Source organism: Stegostoma tigrinum, chromosome 36 (assembly GCF_030684315.1).
Source record: "Stegostoma tigrinum isolate sSteTig4 chromosome 36, sSteTig4.hap1, whole genome shotgun sequence".
NCBI classification, from domain to species: Eukaryota; Metazoa; Chordata; class Chondrichthyes; order Orectolobiformes; family Stegostomatidae; genus Stegostoma; species Stegostoma tigrinum.
The window spans coordinates 1,097,428-1,125,021 of record NC_081389.1 but is presented as its reverse complement, the minus strand read 5'-3'; the positions used below and the strand labels follow the sequence as shown (position 1 = coordinate 1,125,021).

Here is a 27,594-nt window from a genome sequence, read left to right as displayed (position 1 = left end):
CAACGTCCCCACTGTCCTTGCTCTCACCATGGCTCAAAACTGGCTCTATTGGGTAGGACATGTGGTTATTACGTCATCAGTTGTGTACCTCACCAGATTCTCCCAACCAAAGCTGGGTTATGGGGGCAGGAGAAAGAGGATGTCCTCTAAGCATCACTGAAGAGATCAAACATCCTTGTAAGGAGGTAATATTAAGTCAGAAAGAGCCCAAAGACACACTTTCGAAAGAGTTCTCCCATCTGTACCTTTGAGCACCACCTGCCCCATTTTGTGATAGGTCCTACAAGTCATGGACCTGTCAGCTGTCCCAGAGCTCACTAAATGGAGATCGGAGCAAGCCATTCTCTATTTCAAGAAATGGCTTAAGAGGAAACAATGCTGCAATCACCTTTGCACAGGGATGTTTTGTGGATGTTTATGTTTCTGGTTTGTATGGCTGTCTTGGAAATTTTCATTGTATTGTGTATGTTAATGACAGACACTGTTGTATTGACTCAAATAGTAATCACTGAGCCCCAATGTCACGCAAGAATTTGGATGAAACAGTAAATTCCAATATGAAACTTGATCAGTTTATAATTCCTTCATCTGAATCTGTATAATTAGCCTGTGAGTAGTAGATATGTCACTGTGGTTTCTGCTGCATTTATAATTTATGCTGCCATTGCTGCAGTCATTTGGGGTGTTCCATTTTGCTTTTATATTTTAGAAAAAGAATAGATCTTTTGGCACTGAAGGTGTTGGGGCAATGAGAAAAGAGCTTAAATGTAGGGGTAGAGGAGCAGCCATGTTTATATTGCATCCTCAATGGGCTGAATGGCTGATTCTCTTACTCCTATGTTCTATGTTTCCATGTTGCTTTGTGCTGGAAGTGTCTTTCGTTGGGAAATAATATTTGTGTTTTGTGACACTGATTACAGGTGACTAACTAACTTGCTGCTTCTGTTCTATTTTATTCACTGAAGGGATGTGGGCATCACTAGTCAGGCTGGCATTTATTGCCCATCTGTAGTTGCTCAGAGAGCAGTTAAGATGGTAGTTTCCTTCCTTTTAAAGGGCATTAATGAACGAGATGGGTTTTTATGACAATTAACAATGGCTTCATGGCCATCATTATACTCTTAATTTCAGATTTCTGTTGAACTCAAATTTCACCATCTGTCATGGAATGCATATGAAATGTGCGCACCAGTTAGTGCTGTTTGTATGTTGTGGCTCTGGAGGCTTGGGAAAGAATCTTCTTGGTATAAGATATATCTTAGATGAAGTTTTAAGGTGTGCCACCAAATTGCATTTATATGGCACCCTTTTATATGGTAAGACATTCCCAATGTGCTTCTCACGAGCTTTACTAAACAGAAATTATCCCTGAGCCATACAAGGAGATATTCCAGCAGATGGTCGAATGCTTGATTTTAATGCGGGAGGTTTTATGACTCCAATTCTCTCCTTTAGTACTTCTGGACCTTAATCCAAATGGATGTGGATTTGTGGTTGTTCAGTCTTACCTAGTGGGGGTGAAATCACTCTCTCATCCTGCCGGCTGAACACACAAAATAACAAGCTGTTATTGCTAGCTGAAAGGTTTTGCATCCATATTGAACATAATTATGAACTATCTAATTGGCACAGTGCTGAAGCAGTGATGTGATTATATTAGGACAAACAAGGCAGAGAAATACATGAGGGACTCCTAAATCCCTGTAAAGCATGGAGCATCAGGGGGAAACCTTGGTGTGCATTTATACTGGTCCCTTAAAGGATCAGGGCAGGTAGATACAATAGCTGAGAAGGCATATGGATGCTTGCCTTTATTCGTTGAGTTTCAGTGGGTGTTTATGCTGGAACTATATCAAATATTGGTTAGGCCACAGCTAGACCATTTTGTGCAGTTGTGGAATCCACATTATAGGAGGCATGTGATTGCACTGTGGAGAGTGTGCAGAGGAGATTTATCTCCAGAGCTGGAGAGTTTCAGTTCATAGAGTCATTAAAGTCCAGAAGAATCCTATTGGCCAATCAAATCTGAACCACCAGAAACATACTGCTATGTTCATTAGTTCCACATCCCGTACCAGGCCCATAGCCTTGAATGTTATGACACTTGCTCATCTCAATACTTATTCAAGGTTGTGAGGTTTCCTATCTCAAATACCCTCTCAGGCAATGCATTCCAGATCCCCACCACCCTCTGGATGAGAGAGCTTTTCCTCAAATTCCCCCTGAGCCTTCTATCTTTCACTTTCACTTATGGCTGCTTGTTATTGATGCTCTGACTAGGTGGAGCAGCTGTTTTCTATTCACCCTCCTAATTTTAACTGCTCAGTTCATCCTTCACCTTCTCTGCTCCAAAGAAAAAAAATCCGAGCATATTCAACCTCTCTTTTTAGCTGAAATGCTTCATCCCAGACAACATCCTGCTGATTCTCCTTTGCATCCCCTCCAGTGCAATCACATCCTTCCTATAGTGTGCTGACCGGAACTACACACACTATTCCAGCTGTGGTCTAACCAAAATCCTGTGCAGCTTTGTAAGAGCAGGGAGATCATCTTAATCTATGCTGCAGTTGATAAAGGCAAGTGTTCTGTATGCCATCTTAACCACCCTTATGAAGTGAGATTGGACAGACTGGGGTTGTTTTCTTTAGAACAAAGGAGAATGAGAGGGGACATGATGATTGAGATGTATAAAATTGAGTGGCATAGATAGTGTAGACAAAAAACTACTCCACCCCCCCATTGATGTAGGGATGGTAAGGAACGGAAGGTTTAGAGGGTAAGATAATAAGATGTGGAGCTGGATGAAGGATATGTGAGGAAAATCTATCACGTCCAGAGGATGGTGGGAATCCGGAACTTACTGCTTATGAGTGTTAAGAATAATTCAGCACAAGAACAGGCCCCTCGGCCCTCCAAGCCTGTGCTGACGCATGTTGCCCTTCCATATTAAAACTGTCTTCACTTATAGGATACGTACCCCTCTATTCCCTTCCTATTCATGTCTTCATCCAGGTGCTTCCTGAATGCTGCCATTGTGTCTGCTTCCACCCCCTCCTCTGGCAGTGCATTCCAGGCACTCCCCACCCTTTATATGAAAAACATGCCTCGCACTTCTTTTTTAAACTTGCACCCCCCCCCCCCCCCCTCGCACCATGAACCTGTGTCCCCTAGTAATTGACCCCTCGATTCTGAGAAAAAGCTTCCTACTTTCCACTCTATCTGTGCCGTTCACAAGCTTATAAACTTCAATCAGATGGCGCCTCAACCTCCTGTGTTCCAACGAAAACAAACCCAGTCTATCCAACCTTTCTTCTGAGCTAAAATTTCCCATACCAGGCAGCAACATGGTAAACCTTTTATGTACCCTCTCCAAAGTATCCACATCCTTCTGGTAGTTTGGTGACCAGAACTGTGTACACTATTCCAAGTGTGGCCTAATTGAAGTACTGTAAAGCTATGACGTAACCTGCTGTCCTTGTACGCAATGCCCCTTCCAGTGATGGCAAGCATGCCATAGGCCTTTTTAAACTACCTTGTGTACCTGTGCTGCTACCTTCACTGATCCATGAACCTGCACACCCAGATCCCTCTGCATATCAATACTACTAAGGGTTCTGCCATTCACTGTATAATTTCCACCTGTACTTGACCTTACAAAGTGCATCACCTCACATTTGTCTGGATCAAACTCTATCTGCCATATTTCTGCCCATGCCTCTAACTGAACTAGATCCTGCTGTATCCTCTGAAAATCCTCATCACTATCTACAACTCCACCAATCTTTGTATCGTCCGCAAACTTACCAGCCACGTTTTCCTCCAAATCGTTTATGTCGATCACGCACAACAGAGGTCCCAACCCTGATTCAGTTGGAGCACCACTAGTCTCAACCCTCCATTTTTGAAAAGTGTCCTTCAACCACTACCCTCTGTGTCCTCTGACTAAGCCAGCTCTCTATTCATCTTACCATCTCATCCCCATACTATGTGTCTTCACCTAGTGCTCCAGTCTGCCCTGAGGTGCCTTGTCAAAGGCTTTACTGAAGTCCATGTTGACAACATCAATCACTTTTCTCTTAGCAATCATCTTCGTCACCTCCTCAAAAGACTCAATCAAATTAGTGAGGCATGACCTCCCCTGCACAAAACCATGTTGTCTATCACTAATAAGTCCATTTGCTTCTAAATGCATATAGACTTTGTCCCTGAGAATCGTTTCCAATAATTTGCCTCCCACTGATGTGAGGCTCACAGGCCTGTAATTTCCTCGATTATCTCTGTTACCCTTCTTATACAATGGTACTGCATCGGCTATTCTCCGGTCCTTTGGGACCTCATCTGTGCCCAGAGGATACAAAGATGCCTGAAAATGCCGTAGCAACTTGATCCCTGGATGTGAGTTTGCTCGCTGAGCTGGAAGGTTAGTTTTCAGACGTTTCATCACCATTCTAGGTAACATCATCAGTAAGCCTCCGGTGAAGCGCTGGTGTTATGTCCCACTTTCTATTTATCTGTTTAGGTTTCCTTGGGTTGGTGATGTCATTTCCTGTTCTTTTTCCTCAGGGGATGGTAGATTGGCTCCAAACCAATGTGTTTGTTGATGGAGTTCCGGTTGGAACGCCATGCTTCTAGGAATTCTCGTGCATGTCTCTGTTTGGCTCGTCCTAGGATGGATGTGTTGTCCCAATCAACGTGGTGTCCTTCCTTTATCTGTATGTACGGATACGAGTGATAGTGGGCCATGTCGTTTTGTGGCTAGTTGATGTTCATGTATCCTGGTGGCTAGCTAGTAGTAGTAGTAGAAGTAGTAGTAGTAGAAGAAGACACTACTTTGGACAAAACTGGCAGAAAGCTAGCCACCAGGATACATGAACATCAACTAGCCACAAAACGACATGACCCACTATCACTCGTATCCGTACGTACAGATAAGGAAGGACACCACGTTGATTGGGACAACACATCCATCCTAGGACAAGCCAAACAGAGACATGCACGAGAATTCCTAGAAGCATGGCATTCCAAACGGAACTCCATCAACAAACACATTGATTTGGAGCCAATCTACCACCCTCTGAGAAAAAGAACAGGAAATGACATCACCAACCCAAGGAAACCTAACCAGATAAATAGAAAGGGACATAACACCTGCGCTTCATCGGAGGCTCACTGATGATGTTACCTAGAATGGTGATGAAACGTCTGGAAACTAACCTTCTAGCTCAGCGAGCAAACTCGCATCCAGAATCTCAGCCTGAGCTACAAATCTTCTCAACTCGCTAACTTGATCCCTTTCTACCCTCCGTACTCTGGGATAGATGCCATTAGAATCTGGGGACTGTTATAGGCACAAAACCCCCATAACATTTCAGAAGTGTTTAGGTGTGCACTTGCAATACTAAGGTATACAAGAAAATGGGTCAAGTGCTGGAAAATGGGTTTAAAATTAATTAGGTAATGAAGTGTGAAGCTGGATGAACACAGCAGGCCAAGCAGCATCTCAGGAGCACAAAAGCTGACGTTTCGGGCCTAGACCCCTCATCATCACCCTCTGATGAAGGGTCTAGGCCCGAAACATCAGCTTTTGTGCTCCTGAGATGCTGCTTGGCCTGCTGTGTTCATCCAGCTTCACACTTTATTATCTTGGATTCTCCAGCATCTGCAGTTCCCATTATCACTTAAAATAATTAGGTGGTGGTTTTTGACAGATGTGGACATGATCAACCAAAAAGGGCCTTTTTCCTTTGTGCTATAGATCTGTCTCTATTTCTGTGTTAGAAATCCAGAAGCCCGGGATAATTCACTTATGGATTAAATTCCACAAAGACAGATGATGAAATTTGAATCCAATGGAATCCAAATCTGAAATGCAAAGCATTAGTCTAATGGTGACCATGTAAAAATGTCATAAAAACCTGTCTGGTTCACTAATAACCTGCAAGAAAGAAATCAGTTCTCCTTATCTGATCTGGCCTACATGTGATTCTCAACAATGTGGTTGTCGCTTAACTGTCCTCTGGGCAATAAATACTACCATTAAAATAATAACAAATAAAACCAGGATGGATTTGAGAATTGCTCAACAATGTGAAATGCAGTGAGAAGAACTCTGTTGTACCTTCACCAGATCTTTAGGTGTGCCTGGGCATGCGTTCCAGCACACACTCTTTTAAACCAAGGTTGATGCTGTGGCTTATGGTAGTAGTAGGTGGGAGGTGTGCAGGGCCATGAATTTGCTGATTTCTGTTGGAATACTGTCCAGATGCTGATGGCCCACAGTGCCTTGTGGATGCCCAGTTTTGAGTTGGTGGGTCTGTTGAAGCCTTTCTCATTCAGTATGGTGACGGTGCCACACAACATGATGGAGGGTATTCTCAAGGTGAATGCTGGACTTTATCTCTGCCAAAGACTGTGTAGTAGTCACTTCTATTGAGTTAATGTCATGGCAAGTAGATTGGTGAGGACAGCTCAAATATATATATATTTTTTTCTTGTTGGTTCCCTCAACATCTGGACCCAGTCTAGCAGCAATATAGGGTTCTTGGGTAGATTTCTAGGTCGGGTGGTGGATGCTGTGATTGGTTCACTCACCGAGTGCTTCATTAGTTTGCAAACATTTCATTTCCCTGCTGGGTAACATCATCAGTATAGCCTTCAGAGTCCTCATCAGAGGCAGCACTGACGATGCTACCCAGGGTAATGGAACGTCTGCAAACTAATGAATCACTCGGTGAGTGAACCAACCACAGACAGCAGCTATATCTTTATAGGATTTGACCAGTTTGTTAAGCAGTGGTACTCCTGGGCCACATTGAAGTCCACCGCGCAGCATACATTGCCACCCTCAGTTTTTCCCCCAAGGAATGTTCAGCATGGAGGAGCACCGAGTCACCAGCTGAGGCAGGACAGTGCATCGGAATCTGCAGGAGATTTCCTTGCCAATGATTGACCTGATGCCATGAGTCTTCAAGGAGTTGGGAGTCCATGTTGGGGACTCCCAGGTCAACTCCCTCCTGACTGTATACCATGGTGCCACTATCTCAGCTGGGTGTGTCCTGCCAGTGGGACAGTTCATATCTAGGGATGGTGATGGTGTCAGTGTCTGGGACTTTGTCTGTAAGGTATGATTCTGTGACTATGATTATGTTAGGCTGTTACTTGACTAGTCTGTGAGACAGATCTCCCAATTTTGAGGCTAGACCCCAGATGTTATTAAGAACAACTTTGTAGGCTTGATAGGGCTGTATTTTCTAGTAGATGCCAGATGGTCTGTCCATTGCACATCTTTGGACTGTGGGAGCACCTGGAGGAAACCCACACAGACACAAGAAGAATGCACAAACTCCATTTTGTCAGTTGTTGAAGGGCAGAATCGAACCTGGGTCCCTGACGCTTTGAGGCATCAGTACTAACCACTGAGCCACTGTGGCACCTCTCATTACATTTATCATCAGATTTATTCTAATTCCAGGCTTCATTTTGGGTTTAGAGTGCAAGTGAGAAGAATGTCATCAGGTGATTGTAGTGCTATCAGTGATGATATCTCCATTGGATGCAAGGGATCACTGAACATTTGGTAATAACTTGCCTAGTGAATGAAACTCCTCAGCTATCACAGATACTAGTGGCAGAGCAGGCCAATAACCTTAGCCAAGGTGGCAGTGCTTGGAACCACTGATGGGATCCTCATGGGAAGGCACTTTAAGTTCAAAACAATCTTCATCTGGCTTCCAACTGGAGCAGAGGGTAAACTGCTGATTTGAGAGAATTGGCACTGCAGCTACTGATGCTTCACTGATATTTGAGCTGGACTATTTGGTATTCCCCTGGTGATTGTTACATTATAGAGCAGAAGGGCTGCTTGCACTCTATAATGATCGAGTTCTGAATACGGAGACTGTGTCATTTTCAGGCAGACGTAGGTAGATTCTTGATGACTTTTCATCCCATCATTTATCAGCATTGAATTAGTTTTATTATTGAAAAGCTTGCCCTGTATAACTTTTACAACATTCTAGCCAGGCTCCACTAAGTTTAAATCTAATCTCACAAATCAATGATTCTTTTGTTTGGAATTGGCCTTTCCTGGGAAGATAGTGAAACATCCTAGCATTGCTTGCACTCATTCAAATATATAATCTGTCAAAGTGAAAAGAAATGGAATAGAAAGGAGGAAAAAGTGGTGATGTAACCAAGATGCAAGTGATAGACTAGTTTCTTTTATTAGCAGTGTTGTTTCCAAAGTGGAAAACCGATTTTGCTGGTGACATTAAACACAGCTGCTGTAGGGTCTGTGCACACGTATTCACTGGGAACAATGACGATACGCAATGCAATTCAATCATCTGTGCTTGAAAAGGAACTTGTTTGAAGTTACTCATCATGCTGAGAAAGGTCTCTTGTCCAAAGCGGATTCCTGGCAAAGAATTAATTGCACATAAATTTTGTGTATCTGTTGACAATGGGTTGGAAATGGACATTCAGAATTGCCAGCAAGAGAAATGATTTATCAACTTGTAAAGCAAAACATGCCAGTAGGCCAACAAAACCATCAGTCCCTCGTTCCTGGATAAAGTGTTAACAAAACAAACAGAATAGAGTATCCAGTCAAGTATTTTTTTTTTCGTTTGTGAAAAAAGGCCACTTTAAACCAGTCAAAAACTAAGCCTGCAGTCTGAAACACCTTCAAGTTAAATCCAGGCTGCACCCCTTCCCTTTAGTCCACATTGTAACTTCTTCCCCCTATAATTCAGCCAACACCTCTCTAATAGTCCACACTGCATGTGTCTATGTTGGCATCCATGTAACCATGTATTTTTCTCTCATATTAAAATGCACGTTCAATGATAGGTCACCTTGACCTGAAATTCAACATCTTACAGCCTCTAATGAAGATTGTTACTGAGTATTTCCAACATGCTCTGTTTATTTTAAATTCAAATTTCCAGTGTCCACGGTATTTTGCATTTTCATTGAAATTACATAAGATGGTGAAACTTTGCTCCCGAGTTAAACAAACCCAACGTAGCTGTGCAGGAAACAGACAATTAGAACAAGGCTCAGTCTTTTTGGCTTGTGCTATTGTGTTCCTGCTGCCCTGTGTTGCAGCCCTTGAGAATCAGCTTTAGCCTAAAGACCAGGATTACAGTATTTTGAGAAGGCAGCTCCTCACCACCATCTCCTCCAGGGCAGTTGGGGATGGCCAGTAAATGCAGACCCAGCCAGCAATATCAACATCCTGTGAGCAAATTATAAACAGTGATGTTTATATCAGGACAGGTATTTGACTAACCAATGAAGCAGATGGAGAATCTGCTGCACATTCCAGATATGGCACAATTTAATGCCCCACCTTGAGTGAATTTGGAGGTGTGGGTTATTTAATTGGGTGGCCTTGCTGCTGCCCTCCTGACCTACCACCAGGTAATGCCCACAAAGGCCTCCTCTTGCAACCACCAGCAGGTGGGCCATTGTCTCTTTAAAAAGCAAACATTTTAGCTTGTTTCTTTTGCACCTCCTGGAGATGGGTTCCCCCATTCAAAGGCAGATAGTGCCCAATCAAGAGTCTGTAGTGTTGGGAAGGAGGAAGCTTGCTAAGAGGCAGCCCACTGCATTTTTTTTCTAAAACCCTCACACCCCTATCCCACCCTCATTGACCTTGGCCCCTGTGTTAACTCTTGGGCCTCTGTTAGATGCAGCACCAGCAGCTACACTGCTCCCCAGGTGGTGCTGCTATAATGGGTGGCAGCTGGCTGACAGCTCAGATTTGGATTGGTGGGGAAATTCTTCCCTAGGAGCAGGTGGTGTCCTAGGGGTATTATTGCTGGACTGTTAATTCGGAAACCCCAATAACATTCTGGGCACTTGGGTTCAAATCCTGCTATGGCAGATAGTCGAGTTTGAATTCAATAAAATATCTGGGATTAAGAATCTAATGATGACTATGAATCCACTGCTGTTTGTTGGAAAACCCATCTGGTTCACTAATGCCCTTCCTTTAGGGAAGGAAACCGCCATCCTTTACCTAGTCTGACCTACATGTGACTCTAGACCCACAGCAATGTGGTTGACTCTGAGCTGCCCTCTGGGCAATTATGCATGGGCAATAAGTGCTGCCTGGCCAGTGTTTGCCCTCATCCTGTTAATGAATACTCCCCATGGGATCCTGGATTCTGCTGCTGTCCAAAGCATGCCAGACATAACTCTGGGCCTTTCTAGGGGGAGGTAACAATGGGCTCAATGTTTGAAACCCTGTCACCTGCATTTAATAACTCCCATGGCCTCTACTCAAGGATATCCAACTGTAATGGGTTAATATTATACACTGAGGTACAAGTTGCAGCTCATAAAAGATTGATTTACATATGTAACTGTTTCCTTGCAGGAGCAGTAATTTGGGAAGGAAGCCTACACCAATAGTCGGAATTGGATACAAATTTAGCAACATTTAATAATTGTTGTCGAGTGCACCATTATCTATCATCTGACATAATTAAGTGCTCAACTTGCCTCCATAATTAGTGGAGAGGGTGGCCATAATCTTATTGAATAGTGAGGCAAGCTCGAGGAGCTGAATGGCCTATGTCTTATGACTTTGCGTCGCTCGACTCTCGCTTCGTTTGATGCATGTTATGAAGAGAGATTTTTTTTTCCAGGGTATCTGGAGGAGAGCTGTTTGACTTCTTGGCTCAGAAAGAATCTCTGAGTGAAGAAGAAGCAACTGCATTTATTAAACAAATCTTGGACGGAGTGCACTATCTCCATTCCAAAAACATCGCACACTTTGATCTCAAGGTAGAGTTCCTTTCTGTTATTTAACTCTGGAGAACATAACTCCTTTTCTTGTTTTCAAGGTGCATCATTATTTTATATTTCTCCCATTGCTTAAATTTTAATAGACTGTATAACTGCTGAGAGGTCTGCACAAAGGCTAAATATGCTCATGGAAAACAACAGTTTTATTTAAAAGCCTAGTTGGACGCTCAGTGGTAGCTCTGTCTTGCTTCCCAATTTAGAGTTTTGTCAACACCATTGAGAGTATTATGGACTGAGCGCTGCATTGTTGGAGGTGCTGTCTTGAGTCTGAGATGTTAAACTGAAGACTCCTCAGACAGTAAACAATTCAAGATGAACTGGGAACTCTTCCCAAACCTGAGTTAACATTTATCTTTAAATTTCCTATAGTAAAGTATGTGCCCTAGAAAGTTTCTGTTTAAAATACTATGTAGACTCTTTTGGGCCAAGATGCATCATTTCTCAATTCAACTGTGAGGCATAATTAAATGATATTACTGAAAAGAAAAGTGTCAAAGAAGGTCCTCTGTCATACATCAGGACAATTCATAAGAAATGTCAAAATAAAGGAAAATTTAGCCTTCATACTGAATGAGTGCAGTTTGTTTATTGGTTTGCAAGTAGGCTTGTGATTGGTGATACATTGGTTGAAAATGTACCTATTAATGATGACTAACAGGTCACTGCCATTGTTCAAATATTAAACCAAGCAAGTTGAATCTAATTGGTCAAGACATATCCCTGAGAAACCAGAGAATGACTGTCAACTATGTAATTCCATCGAACCCCAGTGCAGTGTGCATACATGTTTCTTCTGTCTGCAAAGTATAGGGTCAAATGTAGCCTCTGAACGTACAAGTACAATCCCAACTGACAATCCTGAACTGGTTTTGCTGTTTGAAAATTTCAGAGTTTTTTTTGGAATTTATGACTTACATACCTGGCATCACACTAGACCTAAAATCTGTCCCTTTTAGCCAGAGAGTGCCCTGCCTTCCTCAGATTACTATGGGGTAAGGAATCGCTAATGTTTGAGCAATGAGTACAGCCGTTTACATGCTGTTATATCAATAGGAGTGGTGCTCACCACCAACAGAATACGGCAAAAGCCAAAATGACATTCTACCAATCACCTAAATCAGTAATGTGGTATTTGACTTTCAATGCTGGTGTGATGCAAGGTATGTAGTCTGTAAATGCCAAAGGCTCAAATCACAGCCACAAAGGCTCAGTTTAGGATGGGCAATCAGAATCACAATTTAAACTGTTAACTGTCAGTCATCATTTAACTAGTGCATTCACCATGGAAACACCTCAACGAGCCAATGTCCTTGCCAGCCAGTCTGCACTCTTCCTTCATACAGTTGAAATGTTATTTTTCTTTTAACTTTGGTATCTTGCAACGTGCTGTTATGAGTGCAAATGGAATTTTTCCACAGAATGGCAGCAATATTGACATTCTATCCTACCAAATATACTAAAAAACATGAAAAGTTTGAGAAATTGTATTGAGAGCATTTTGTTTTGCAATACTCTGTTTCAGCACTTCTTTGTTTTTGCTGGGGTAGGGTTCCAAGCCTTTGCTAAGCTTCAAAGTTATACACGTCACTAACTCTCAGAACTGTTAGCTCGGTATCAAACTGGGCTTGATGATTGCTATGTTGTGAATATTCTTCTTGTGAAATATGTTTTCAGCCAGAAAACATTATGCTTCTCGACAAGGTACCTGTACCGCATATCAAGTTGATAGACTTTGGCCTCGCTCATACGATTGAGGATGGAGTTGAATTTAAAAACATATTCGGAACCCCTGAATTTGTCGGTAGGTCCTTTTTTTTTTAAAGCTACAGTTTTCATAATTTTGATTGTAGACCAGATATATTCAAAGGAAAAAAGAATGCTTTGTAAGCAGGGTGAAATGTTGAACAATGTGTAGTTAAATTAAGGCCGAATGTTAGAATGATTTATTGTTGTGTTTGTTAGAACTCAGTGGGGTGACCCTGGTAAAGCAGATTCACATTCTTTGCTCGTTTATACTTCCAGTGATACTCCTGTCCAGACTGTGTCTGCTGGGTGTATAATAACAGTTAATGTGGTACTACCCATTTTATATTCATGTCCTTGTCCAATTTCACCCCCAGTATATTGAATGTAGTACTTTTTCCTGACTTCCAGGGTACCAGAGGTCTCCCACACTGAATTGAAACTTGGGAAAATACTATACAAAGCATTTAGCATGCAAATCACAAGATGCCAGTTACTGCTGGTGCTGTAGAACTATTATAGAATGTAGTTTCCAATTCAGTGTGGGAGATGTAGAATGAGAAGGGGATGACATTGATTTAATTGAAGCAGACAGCATACTTTTGTTCAGACCTAGTTAATCAATGTGAAAGGCAATGCAAACTAAACAATATTAGCAAGAAAGTGCGCCTATGAGCAGCGGACAGGAGACTGCTGTTCACAAGTACACCCTATATGTCTATGAGCAGCGGACAGGAGACTGCTGTTCACAAGTACACCCTATATGTCTATGAGCAATGCTTCAGCAGGTAGGGATTTAACCATCACAGGCCTCCATGTCTACAACAGGCCTTGAGGTGTTCCTAGAATAAGAACCACACTCAGAATAGTTAAAGGACAAAAGATTCTGGCCATTCCTAGAAATAATGTGAAAAACGAAGAATGCAGAAAGGAAATGGTATCACAGAAGTGAACATGGAAGTGAAACTCTAGATCTGCCTGCTCTGCAACAACAATGTTTGGTTTGGGAAATATGCCTGTCGGCCTTTCCGCCACATCCCCGATTATTTGCACACTCCTTGTATGTTGCTGTAAGGCATGCAAATGTTATTCCAACCCTGTACAGTCCCTTTACTGTTCATTTTGGTTGCTGCTTCTCCTCACACTCACTTTTTCAGAATTTTTTTGATTGGATTTTAGAATCTTCATCTGATCTGCCTTCCTAATACTTTTTACCCGTCTCTGATATTCTTTTGCCATCAGTCAGTGAGAGATTCCAATGAATCCATTGCCTCCCATAGATCCTGGATCTTCTCATCCTGCCTCTGTTGCCAAGAATGCCATCCCTCTCTTCTAGCATCTCCATCTGATGATTTCACTTTGCGCTCTGGAGTTTCTGAAATGTCGTCCTGCCTACCCCACTAAATGCCCACCCTGTACATCGAGTGCTTCCTGTTCGTGTAGTCACCAGAATCCTTGACCATTTCCGTGGTTCCCACTTCTCATTTTCAACACCTGTGCACCCCAAAAGACTTCAGCAATGATATTGGAGGAACTATTCACAAACAATGGTGTTGATCTAATCTTGTAGGAACATACATTTAAAGTTCACATGTTTTTGATGGAATTTGTGAAATAGATTTCACATTACCAATCTTAAATGTTTTTTTATATATTCCAGCTCCAGAAATTGTGAATTATGAGCCCCTTGGGCTTCCTGCAGATATGTGGTGAGTAAACAAAATACACATCTCTTTCTTTTGAAAGATGAGTGAAACCAAATATCATTCACAGCCTGAGCTAGATAGTCTTTCACCTGTATCTTTAGTGGTTTAAATAGGCCAGAGAAGTTGTAGTGTGAATAATAACACACCAGCTTCTCATATTTTAATAAAACTGTTGTTTATAACATTATAGTGAAAATAAATTTCACCAATTTTGACAGTTTTTTGCTAAGTTAATATCCCTACCATGCAGAAGCAGGCCATTCAACCCATAGAGTTCATACTAACCCTTAGAGCATCCCACTCGGACCCACACCCCAATCCTATCCCTGTGACCCTGCATTTCCCATGGCTAATCCACCCACCCTGCACATCCCCAGACGCAATGGGCAATTCACTATGGCCATACCGTCTAACCTGCATGTCTTTGGATTGTGGGAGGAACTCTCACTGGAAAATTGTGCAAACCCCATAATGACAGTCACCCAAGAGTAGAAGCAAACCGTGTCCCTGACTCTGTGAGTCAGCAGTGCTAACCGCTGAGCCACTGTGCTGCACCTGATACCAATAACACCGGCTTGATGACTGAGTAGCTGAAATATCCAATCTTTTACTGTAAGGCCATTACTAATTTCAGGATGCAAGCAGCAGTGTGATGACCCGGGAGATTTGAATTTCCCTGGCCCTGTCAACGCCTAAGAATTGATACAGAATCAGTGATGGCTCAAATTTAGTTAGTGTTTAAATAGGACACTGTAAACCATTTTCTGTTCGTCCAATGTAACCAAACGCGATGGCTACTAACCAAATTACATTAAATTTTGAAACTGCTGAGAAGGTTATAGTCTTTATATTTGTATGTTTATTTAGTGGTTCTTTTTGTTTAGGAAAGTAGGAAACTATTGAATCTGTAATTTTAAACATTGACAACTCTGCAATCTCTTGAGCTAAAGGCTGGGCCATTGAATACATTCAAAGTTCAGTTAGAGAGGTTCTTTAACAAGAGTGTCAAGGATCATGGAGACAGTCTGGAAATTGGAGCTGAGGCCACAACCAGATCAGTCCTGACCTTAATGAATGGTGGAGTAAGTTCGAGGGGCCAAGTGACCTGCTGCTGTTCCTGTTTTATGTGCTACATTAATGACCCAAGAGATCTGCTCATCCAATTCTGCCTTCTGAAGCATCCCCAATTTTTAATCACTTTCATCATTGGTGGAGACATACCTCTATCACTGAGACCCTGAGCTCTGTAATTTCCTCCTTTGATCTCTCTGCCTCACTTCCCTGCCTCTCCTCTTTAAAATATTCCACAATTTTTGGAATTATCTCTCTAATCAAGCTTTTGATCATTTGATCAATACCTTCTAAAATGTCTTGGTATCATGTTTTGTTTTATACCGATCCTGTGAAGAACTGTTAAACTTTTCACAGCTTTAAAAGTGCTATATAAATGTAATGTGTTGTAAATGTTAGACATATTCTGGCACATTAAAGGAATTTTTACTCATGGTGATTTAAATATTGTGCAACTTCAGTTTGATGTTTTATTTTGCAGGAGCATAGGAGTCATTACCTATATACTGTGAGTATGACACACATCATTTACAAATACTGACATTTTTAGCAGTTAGGGGTGAACAGCTTTCTGATTTTTAACCTGTGAATTTGATTTGTCGCCTGTGGAGCAGGTTAAGTGGCGCTTCCCCTTTCCTCGGTGACACGAAGCAAGAAACCCTTGCCAACATCTCTGCCATGAATTATGACTTTGATGAAGAATTCTTTAGCCACACCAGTGAACTGGCAAAGGACTTCATTAAAAAGCTTCTGGTGAAAGATACCAGGTGAGGAATGTCACTTGGATTAGATGAATGTTGGGAGGATAGGATCTTCAAGATTCAGGAACTTTTGTAATTAGTGTCAATTGATAAAATCATTTAGTTGAGGCATTTCTTGATCACTCCAAGGGTAGGAACACTGAAATTATCAGTTAGGAAAGCCAAAATGTGCAGAATTATTTTTGTGTTCATAAATTCTAAATAAATTGGTGTAAAAACATTTTTAAGTAAAGAACAGGTTATGGTGCTACTTTGTTTCCTTTGTCTCCACACACAAAGGGGAGATTGAGAGCAGACTGGGCAGTCATCAGTAACGTGTTGAATGTGTCATCAACAGTGCTATCAAGCAGCAGTTCCTTAGCAATGACCTGCTCACTAACACCTGATTTGGGTTCTACTAGAGCCAATCAGTTCCTTACTTCTCTACAGCCTTGGTTCAAATATGGACAAAAGAGCTGAACTCAAGGGGTGATGTGAGGTTAGAGTGACTGCCCTTGATGGCAAGGCGGCATTTGACTGACCTGTCAGATCAAGGAGCCCTAGTAAAATTGGAGTCCATGGGAATTGGGGGGGAGTCTCTCTCTACTGTTGGAGTCATACCAGGCACATAGGAAGATGGCTGTCAGTGTTGGAAATCAGTCATTTCAGTACAAGGGCATCTCTGAAGGAGGTTCTCAGGGTAGTGTCAAGGGCCCAACCATCTTCAGCTGCTTCATCAATTATGTTTCTTCTATCTCCAGGTCAGAAGTGAAAATGTTCATTGTGCAATCACCAATGTTAATATTTGCAGCTCCTCAGACACTGAAACAGTCTGTGCCAATTTGAAGCAAGAGACCTGGACAATATCTAGATTTAGGCATGAGTAACATTCCCCCGTGCAAATGGCAGGAGGTGACTATCTCCATCAGTGAGAATATAGCCATCACCTCTTGATGGTCATTGGTGTCACTGTCACTGAATCCCTCACAATCATCATCCTAGTGTCTACCGTTGACCAGGAACTAAACTGGACCAGCCATATAAATACAGTGGCTACAACAGCAGGTCAACAATAAGGAATTCTGCAGTGGGTAATTCACCTCCTGACTCCCTAAGTTATGTCCAGGATCTAAAACAACATCCAAGGGAAGTTGTCACCATCCAAGAAAAAGCAGCCTGATTGATTGGCACCCGAACTCAGCACCTACAATGTTTACTCCCTTTCCCACTGATGTATGGTGGTAGCAATGTGTACAATCTACAAAATCCACTGCATTAACTCACCAAGACCCCTTCAACAGCACCTTCCAAGTCCATGACCACTTCTATTTAGAAGGGCAAAAGCAGCAGGTACAGAGAAATACCGCCACCTGCTAGTTCCCTTCCAAATCATGCTTTTGAAAATATATCATTGTTCCTTCAGTGTCACTGAGTCAAGATCTTGGAAATCCCTAACAATGCTGTTGGGGTCCTGATGCCAAATGGACTGCAGCAACCCAAGAAAGCAGCTAGCCACTGTTTTCTCAAGGACACCAGGGTTGGGCAATAAATGCTGGCCCAGCCGGAGATGTGCACACTCCACAAATGAATAAATGCTTGACTATTGGACATGTGAGAAATTCTTGGCAACCTATTCTGTTTAATAATTTACCATTATTCTGCTTCATGACATGTTCTTAGCTTCATCCTTCAGCCTGTGATCAATATAAACACAGGAAAGATCTTGTCTACTGAAGCACTTATGAAATATCGTCACTCTTATGCTATTGGAAATGCAATGAACACTTTGGGTACAGCAAGCTCTCACATTTTACTGTCGAGGTTGTTTATTTTGATGATGAATTTGAGTAGATATGATGTCCAGGTTGACTCTGATTGGTCAAGATGTGCCTGTTGCCTGGCAGGGATCCCACAGGAATAGCATAGCATCATGGAAACAGAGCTTGAAATGCTGACTTCAGAAGTTTAGTGAAAATTGATTCCTAGATTATATATTGCTGAAACAAAGTTGTTTGTGCTTCAAGTGGCATATTGGTGAATAGGTCAGCAATTTCAAACGACCACATGGACACAGCAGTTGGTATCCTAAATCCATATATTGTACATACCCAAAGACTAGCGGCTTCTGTCAAACAAGTCCCTGCCCTTTGAAGACCTTTGTCCTTTGCTGCTTGTTATGTACATTTGAAGGTTTGAATGTGAATGGAGAAGGTATAATTAATAATAAGTTTTCAGATGACACACATATTGGCATGTTGTCGATAGTGATGAGGATGGCCTCAGACCACAGTCTGATATTGATCAAATTGAAATTGGTCAGAGCAATGGCAGATGTAATTTAATCCTGATAACGGTGAGGTGATACATTTTGGGAGGTCTGATTAAGGGAAGGAAACACACAATGATAGTAGGTCCCCAGGGAGATCTGAGGAAAAAAGGGACCTTGGGTGTACAAGTCCATAGATCCCTGTAAGTGTCAGCACAGGTAAATAGGCTGGGGAAGAAGACATATGCTTACCTTCATTAGCTGGATTTAGAATGTAGGAGTAAAGAAATCCTTCATAGAGCTTTGATTAGGCCTCGGATGCATTCTGTATGTAATTGTGGTTGTCATATTGTTAGAGGAACATGATTGTACTGGAGAGGATACAGAGGAGATTCACTAGGATATTGCCTGGGACGAAAAGGCTCAGTTTTGTAGAGACTGGATAGGTTGGGTTTGTTTTTCCTGGAGCACAGGAGGCTGAGGGGATCTGATTGAGGTGTACAAAAGTACGAGAAGCATAGGCAGACTGGATTGTGAGAATTATACCCTGTGGCTGAAATATCCAGCCCAGAGGATTTAGTGTGAGGAGCAAATGGCTTAGAGGAGACTTGATGCACAACACTGGAACAGAGAGAATCATTTATTCATGCTGGGGGTGAGGAAAGTGTAATAGGTTAGCTTAGTGTTAGACTGTGACTTTGCAGTCTTGCTTCTTGAAGAGAGAAGAATCAATGTGGGAATGTCAGTTAGTATTACCAGAATACAAATATTACACCTTTTCCAAAATAAATTCACTTAATAATTTAAAGTTTTTAAGAAAAAGGATTTGATTGATCCATTGCTGTTCAAAGGAATGACATTAATTGTGTGAATTAAATGGGATAATTTCAAGATTTAATGCCTGTAAATAGAAATGTTGTCCTGCACAGCATCCTAAATTACCAAAACCTTATCCGGATGTCTTTAAAGGAGAAGGCAAGTGGGAATATTTATCTCAAATTTAAAAACTCTTTTTTAAAGAAATGAGCATAATGAAAGATTCCAAAATCACTAAATTGTTCAAATTTTGGTAAGGTCTGAGAATTCTAAAATATCCTTTCTCTCCCAGCATGCCACCTCCTACCTCATGTCAGAAATATTGTTCTGTTTGTGACTGATAAATTTCCTTCTAAACTAACCATGCAGGGATGCAACATTTACTTTTATTACAGCATTACAGTTATAGTCAAATGTGTTTTAATGTATTTTGCTGATTTCTTTTAGTTATGTAATTTAATAATGAAATAAAATTTTCTGTATGTGTTTTTATATGATGTTTCATTTTATTCAGGAAAAGGTTAAGCATTAAAGAAGCTCTTTCACACCCATGGATAATGGTGAGTGTTAACATTCATGTCAAATTGAATCAAATTGCATTGTGTTTTCTGTTGACTGCTATGTGATGTTGTTACTTAACTGCCTGCGCATTAACTCGCATGCAGCGAAGTAATTGCAGTGATCTTCATCTTTACATCTCGCCAGTACTTTACAATATTGGTTTCTTTCACCTTTTCAGATTCATTTTTTGTTTTGCTTAATGTGTTGTTTTATTTAATGCCTCTCATGCAATGTTATGGGATGGGGAACTGTTTCAAATACTGTTTTATATTTGGCATTGAAACCTTAGTCGGTGTCTGCAGCCAGCCGATCACACTATAATATATGGAGCATTGGGACAAACTACTTTACTTTATTTGCAGTTCTTGTGTTTATTTCATTCATAATATACTCATTCATTTAATTCATCTGTAACCTGGAAGCCAATTAGAATTCTAATTCATATCTGCATTGGATATGAAACTAACCCATCAGTTTGCATGTTATGGTAAGTAGTGAGTGCTGTTTGCAATGTTATTGTGCGTCCCATTGCACAGTCTTTAATGTGGAAGGGTTTGTACGGAGTGCCACTAACTGCCTTGGTTGTGTGAAGTGCTCAAATTGGACTTGGAACTCTGCTGTCGTTTACATCTGTACAACATACCCATGTGTATTTTAATGATTTCTCAATAATCTGAAACCCTTCTGTCTGATCCACTGAAGTCTCATCAAAAGAAAGCACAGCGAAACAAGGAGAGCAAGAAACAGCATCACAGGCAGCTGAAGACCAAACGTCTGAAAGAATACACCATCAAATCCCACTCGAGCATGCCACCCAATAACACATATGTGAACTTTGAAAGATTTGCCAAAGTGGTAGAGGACCTCTCTGTGATGGAGACGACCTTCAGCGGGCTTACTTCATCACACGATTCTCTTCAGGAAGATATTGATGCATTGATTTCAATCTATAATGAAAAGGAATCCTGGTACAAGGAAGAAAATGAAAGTGTCCGACACGATCTTTCCCAGATTAGGTACGAGTATCGTAAAGCTGAATCCAAGAAGAAGCAGCTCCAAGATGAAATAAAAGGTGTGCATAACGTGCTGAATACAGTCAATGCAAAATACGATGAACTAAAATCCCATTTTGAATCTCTGAGCCAAGAGATCTCTGCTGAATTGAAATGGGTCCAGGAAGTAATCGCCTCTTTTCAGACTGAACATATGAATGAAGGATACCTGGATGGAAACTTTGCTTCTGTCTTCAACAAAGATCTGAATGAAACCCTGAAGGATCTGTTAAGTGGCACGTGCAATGGAGAACTTATCACCAGCCTAACAGCATCAGAGTCGAGTCGTTAAAGTTACCTAAAGGAAGTCTGATGACACCAGGTTCATACATGATGTTAAAACATAGGAAAAGTTTAACATTTTGCTCAGACCATCCTGGAGAAAGAAAACAGTTTGAAGCAAATGTATTTCAATTAAAGCAAAGTAATCAGGATGCTGGAGATCTGAAATAAGAACAGAAGGTGCTGGAGTAACTCAGAACGTCTGACAGTATTTGTGGAGAGAGAAACAGAGCTGATATTTCAAACCCAATATACAACAAAATATATTATAAATTTTGGAATGGTTCTGATGTGTAATATCATATTGATCTGTAACATAAAGTTTACATAGTATATTAATGTTGCAGAATGGAAGAGAGCAATACTGGACTCGATGTTAGCTTGGTTTCTCTCTCCACAGATGCTCCATACTACTGAGTTCCTCTGACACTTTCTGTATTTCATTTTTATATTTGTTTTGTACTTCTACTTTATTTAAATTCTGAATAGGGCAAAATTCAAGTATTTTATCAAGATTGAGAACTATTTGTATTAACTTTTATCTGTTCGACCAGCTTTCAACAAAAAATCAGAACAATCCTTTACAGCATCGATTTTTAATCAAGTTAAATGAAGCACACTTAAACAAAATGATAAACAAAACAAAGAAACAATTATTAACCAAAGCGATGGAAGGGTAAATTCAATAGTTCCGCACTCCCAGCCAAGAGATTGCTCTCCCATTTGTCAGTTAGAAAATCGTTTTTTTTTCTCCAAAGTATTCTTCCTTTCATCTTGGCTTCCACTGTGTGTGGAAGTTATCAAATAATTAGAAGTGGTGTACAATGTTAGTGTCCACAATCTTTTAGTTTTACAAGCATCTATTTCTGCGTTGATTTGTGGAAGAATTTGATCTGAGTGGTGTGGGACTGAAGAATGAGGATTGTCTTTTCAATGATGTGACCTCTGCCTGTGGATGGCTAGTAATGGATTGATTAGGATAGTGATTATATCTGACGTGAATTAACTAACCTGTATGTATTTAGGATTACAAACCCAATTGCTGTAACTGGTCACTTTTTTTAAGTTGCTGCTGAGTTCCTTACTGATTAAGTACAAAAGTTCAACCTGTAGTTAACCTTTTGAATGATCAGACCCTGAACAAGAGAATTCCTCCTGTCAACGCAGCAAAAATGTTGGAGCTCCTGGTGGAAATGAAACTATATCACATCCCTTCGACAAGCAATTTGATGCCTTTTTAGAACATGCAATATTTCATCGTGAACCCTGGTGGGCTGGAAAATACATTCAGCAGAGGTCAAGTTGACTTCCATTGAATATAATTTCTTCTTACCCTTAAAGCACAAATGAGGCTTTGGGTAATTGGACAGGTACCTGATGTTTCCTAGGTATCAAGATACAGGTGGTGCCAGGCCAGGATTAAGCTAAATTAGCATAGTTTATTGGCTGCTTTTTTTTTTGACAACATCTTAGAAACGAGTTTGAGAAATTACTGTGAATTATGCTTTGGCATAAACGTTAGGCGTGTTCATCAAATTCTCCTCTGTGCCTAACTGAGATATTAGGTAAGATTTTAACTTGCTCTACACGTATCCACATTGCAGAATTAAAATCAGACCCATTAACTCATATAAAATGAGTGTTCAAATAGTGAAAAAGTGAGTTTTGTTATCAGCATATCAAGTGCTGGAACAGTAACTGTAAGTGGAAAGCATCTTTAATCCCTGTCATACTACACATTATTTCCAATGCTCACCGAAAGTTGAGGGTTTCTTTGATACACCGTAAGTTTGCCTGGAAGTTAAATCCTATTCTATTGGTACCTTTTTTTTTAAAGAGTGTGCCTAGTTTTGGAAATCACTTGTGATTTATCTTTGCCATTGGAAGCACTTTTAGTCTTGGGCATGAATCCAAACCACTCTGAGGCTGTCTTCCGTACATCTACTGGCATATACCCCAATGAATACACCAATAACCGGGTATTAACCATTACCTTCCATAACTTTCTACTGTGCTGCATCAAGTCAACGATTTCCTTCAGCATGTAACAACATCTGAGATAAGGAAAGAATTTTCTTTTATAAAGCACAATTCATAAGGGTATACTGAAGTTCTTCGCAGTCAATGTAGTACTTTTTGAAACCGGAGTCTGTTACGTTAACAATTGGACATTCTCCTGGAAGTTTGAAGAATCAGTCCTGATATTTATTTTTCCAGGTCTTAGTGCAAGTATGCAGATTAAGTGACCAAATCACTGGAGATTGGCTGCTAGACTTATGGGTAGAAATGCAAGTTGTAATGTCTTGTAGTTTATGGGAGACCAATTGGAACACTGTCCCTTCCTAATTGCAGTCAGGGACCAAGCACACGCTGGCAGCTACACCACTTATAAGAGTTCATTAATTATGGCAGGCTCAATTAAAACACAACTACATTTTTGAAAATGTTTACAAGACAGTCACACCTGCCAATATGTACTTGCATTTCACACATGCTAATCGATGTTCTGCTCCTCTAACACTGTTAATGAAATTGCTTCCTGTACTTTCAGTTTAAAAAAATTCAAGTTAACTAGTGTCTGAGGCAGGTTTAAATAACTGCCAGGGTATTTAAAAATTAGCTGAGCTCATCTCTCTTTTTCTTTTGGGAAGAACTTTTCCAGGCTAGATTCAGATCACCAAAAAGTGACTTAGGCCCAGGGTGCTGACATCATCCCACTGAGAAGCTTTCTCAAAGGAAACTGACATATTTTGCTGCCTGCTGACATTTTAAAAATTGCACCCTCTTTGCTCTGCCTGGTCTCGCTCGCGCTCGCTCTCACTTGTCTCTTGGCTTCCCTCTAGCCCCTCAGTTTCCTTCTCTGCTTGTCTCTGTCATTCCCCTCCCTGTAACCTGTCTCTCTTGCTTTCTCCTCCATCTGGTCATCTTTCTCCCTTCTTCCACTGTCTATCTGCCTGCCCCTTGCTGACCCCTGTGTCTGCCTGTCTCTCTCGCTTCCCTCCTGATCAGGCAGTGATAACCTTTAACACCCCCACACCATTCTGACCAGGTAGACTGGGTATAATAGAGGTTGAGCTATTCTAGGGCCAAGAAGAATACAGTAAACACCTTAAATATATTAAACATGATCTTTGTCTGGACGCCCTGCCCAATCTTCTCAAAGGTCTGCAGGTCAAGAACTGATCTGTTCAGTCACACAATGATCCATGGAAGAAGCCAACCTACCCGGAGTGGACATCATCCAGGGACAGCCAATGATGACTGAGATTGAGGTAGCATTGAGTTGGAGGATCCCATTCCCAATAAAATCATGGAAAAGGGTCTAGTGTTCTGCTGGCTCTAAGTTGATGTGGGCTCTTTGGCACAAATTGCGATTCAATCTACTCCGCATAGGCTCTGAAATTAGCCTCCTGCTGTCTTAAATTATCTAACCATTGCGATACTTCTATTCCTTGCCCCCACATAGCCTTATGGAGACATAAAGATCTATGGCATAGGAAAAGCCTTTTTTGACCCATCGAGTCTGTGCAAACAAAAACAAACATCTAGCTATTCTGATCCTATTTTCCACTACTTGGCCCATATCCTTGTCTGCTTGTGATGCCAAAATATTTTACTTAATATAAATAAGTAAATATAATGGCGGTTTCTGTCTCCACCTTATTTATAGATGATGAATTGCTGATTCCACCACCCTCAGGGTGGAAAGGTTTTTCCTCTGATCCGTTCTACACCTTACCTTAAATCTATACTCCTCATCATTGATATCCCCGTCATCAAAGGGAAAAGTTTCTTGTCAACCCTATCTATGCTCCTCATAATTTTATACATCTCAATCATGTTGTCTCTTAATCTCCTCTGCCCTAAGGAAAAGAACCCCAGTCTGTTAAATTTCTCTTCATAGCTGAAACTCTTACCACGATGTTGCCTTGGTGGAATCTCCTGTGCACTCTCTCCAAAGCAAACACATCTGTCTAATAAATGTGGATTCCAGAACTGCAACACTTTATTTAAATTTATTTTAAACGCATCCATGATATTTTTCTTAACTGGTCCACCATAGCGGCATTAACAAGTGCCATATGTTTATAATCTCACCCCCAAACCCCCATTAAAATGGACTCTCAGTGTCTACTCTATTGAATCCTTTTCAGGATTTTAAAGGCACTATTGAATCAATTCTGCCATTTCTTTCCAATAGGAAACAACCACAATTGGATGTTTTGGTCCTATGTATTAATCACAATTCTGGGATTTCCTTTCGGGACCTGATTACTTTATTGGGGGTTTCAAATTGTGCCAATCAGAAATCTGAGTGGTTTCAATTTCTGCCAGTTATCAAAGGATATCATCGTCTATTTAACTACATCGTACTCTGAATAGTATTGTTTAAATCATCAACAAATTCCTGCATAACAGCTTGTTCATGAATAACAAACATGTTGTGACCTTGAACTCCCCTTATCCTGAGCCTTGAACTCCCCTCATCCTGAGCCTTTAACTCCAAAATATACTAAGGCTTTCCTTTTGTTTAGCTGGGTTTCGAGGATTGAGCCTATGGTCACAATTAGTGTTGCCAATGAGAAAAATATTGAAGATCCAGTAATGGCTGTTTTATCGAATGTCTCGCTGCATAAAGGTGGTGGATTATTAAGAAAAAGTTAACCTCTTGTGTGCTGATTATTTTCTTTTGTAAGTGTGTATCATTTGATGTCTTGCTGTGCTTTCTGTTGCTATCTTATCTTTCTTGTAAATAAATTTGATTATCACATTAACCTGAATGCAATAGTGTGATCATAATCACACTACACGATCCAACTTAGTCTGTAGAATGAGATATGCAGTTAAGATCATAGATCCCTACAGTGGAAACAGGCCCTTTGGCCCAACAAGTCAACACTGATCCTCAGAGCATCCCACCCCCCCATAACAACATACCTAATTTACACATCGCTGAACACTACAGGCAATTTAACATGGCCAATCCACCTAACCTACACATCTTTGGACTGTGGAAAGAAACTGGAGGAAACCCATGCAGACGCAGGGAGAATGTGCAAACTCCACATGGACAGCCACCTGAGGGTGGAATTGAACCTGGGCCTCGGGCACTGTGAAGCAGCAGTGCTGACCACTGAGCCACTAGGCTGCCCCCTTGTGCACTTGTTACATAAGGTACCAGATGGTCTTGCTCTGCCCCTGCTTCCCCATGATGTGGGATTGGGGGTGGGGGATGGAAAAGGGGAACACCAATGAAGTTTTGTGGGGTATAACATGTATTCACATTCAGTCAAATAAAGCACATTTATTCACATCTAATTTCTGGGAAGGAAGAAAAGAAATGCAGGATAAACTATTTGGTTACCACATTGCCATTTGGTTATAACCGGCCAGCTATACTGTTAGACAAACAGGGAATGGGGGTGAAATTAAATTATGATTATTTTTCCCCTCAAGGCCAAGATAGCAAGGTACTATTTATTATACATACATACACAGGAACGAACGAAGGTCAACATTATGAATTTCTTAAAAATCAAATCTATCAGTCCTAGTTTACATGACCAAGAATCCACAATACTGTAACTCATGATATAGGAGTAGAATTGAGCCATTCAGCCCATCGAGTCTGCTCTTCCATTTGATCTTGGCTGATACATTTCTCAACCCCATTCTCCTGGTTTCTCCCTGTGAGCTTTGATCCCTTTACCAATCACAAACCTATCTAACTCTGTCTTAAATACACTCGATGATTGGGCCCCCACAACCTTCTGCGGCAATGAGTTCCATAGATTCACCACCTTTCGGCTGAAAAAAATTTCTCCTCCCCTCAGTTTTAAAGGGTTGCTTGTTCACTCTGCGGCTGTGCCCTCAGGTCCTAGTCTCTCCTGCTAGTAGATACATCTTCTCCACATCCACTCTACCCAGGTCTCTCAGGATTCTGTAAGTTCTAATGACGTGGCCCCTTATCCTCCCAAAATCCATCAAGTAGAGTCGTAGAGTCCTGGAGTCCTCAACCACAACCCCATGACCAAAACTCTTCATCGCTGGGCTCTTCTTGTAACCTCCTGTAGATCCCCTCCAAGGCCAGCACATCCATCCTTAGATATACGGCCCAAAAATGCTCACAATATTCCAAATATGGTCTGAATAGAGCCTTGTCCAGTCTCAGCAGTACACCTCTGCTCTTGTTTTCTAGCCCTCTTGAATGAAATGAATGCTAATGTTGCATTTGCCCTCCCCATGTGCCATCTGAACATGCTTGTTAACTTTAAAAATCCTGAAGTAGGACTCCCAGGTCTCTCTCGTGCCTCAGAATTCCAAAACCTTTCCTTGTTTAGAATATAGTCCATGTCTCTATCCTTTCTATCAAAGTGTGTAACCTCACACTTTGCCACATTGTATTTCATCAGCCAACTCTCCTAGATTGTCCAAGTCCTTCTGCAGTTCTCTGCTTCCTCTATACTACCTGTCCCTCCACCTCAGTACATCTGTCCAGATTGTTAACGTATAACATGAATAGTTGTGGTCCCAACACGGAC

The 27,594-nt window shown here is 41.2% G+C and overlaps 1 protein-coding gene across 4 annotated transcripts in view; it reads left to right on the top strand.

Annotated features, from left to right (window-relative positions):
- dapk2b (death-associated protein kinase 2b) overlaps nucleotides 1–27,594 on the top strand; it is a 136,685-nt gene that overhangs the window by 94,255 nt on the left and 14,836 nt on the right. For 3 of the 4 annotated variants that reach the window (XM_048520759.2, XM_048520760.2, XM_048520762.2), the window contains exons 3-8: nucleotides 10,656–10,794; nucleotides 12,490–12,616; nucleotides 14,219–14,267; nucleotides 15,817–15,843; nucleotides 15,950–16,102; nucleotides 19,672–19,717. In XM_048520759.2, coding sequence (XP_048376716.2) covers nucleotides 10,656–10,794; nucleotides 12,490–12,616; nucleotides 14,219–14,267; nucleotides 15,817–15,843; nucleotides 15,950–16,102; nucleotides 19,672–19,717 — 541 coding nt within the window. Of the gene's footprint in view, nucleotides 1–10,655; nucleotides 10,795–12,489; nucleotides 12,617–14,218; nucleotides 14,268–15,816; nucleotides 15,844–15,949; nucleotides 16,103–19,671; nucleotides 19,718–20,420; nucleotides 25,778–27,594 lie in introns of those variants that run through there. The other variant, XM_048520761.2, reaches the window with a different exon arrangement.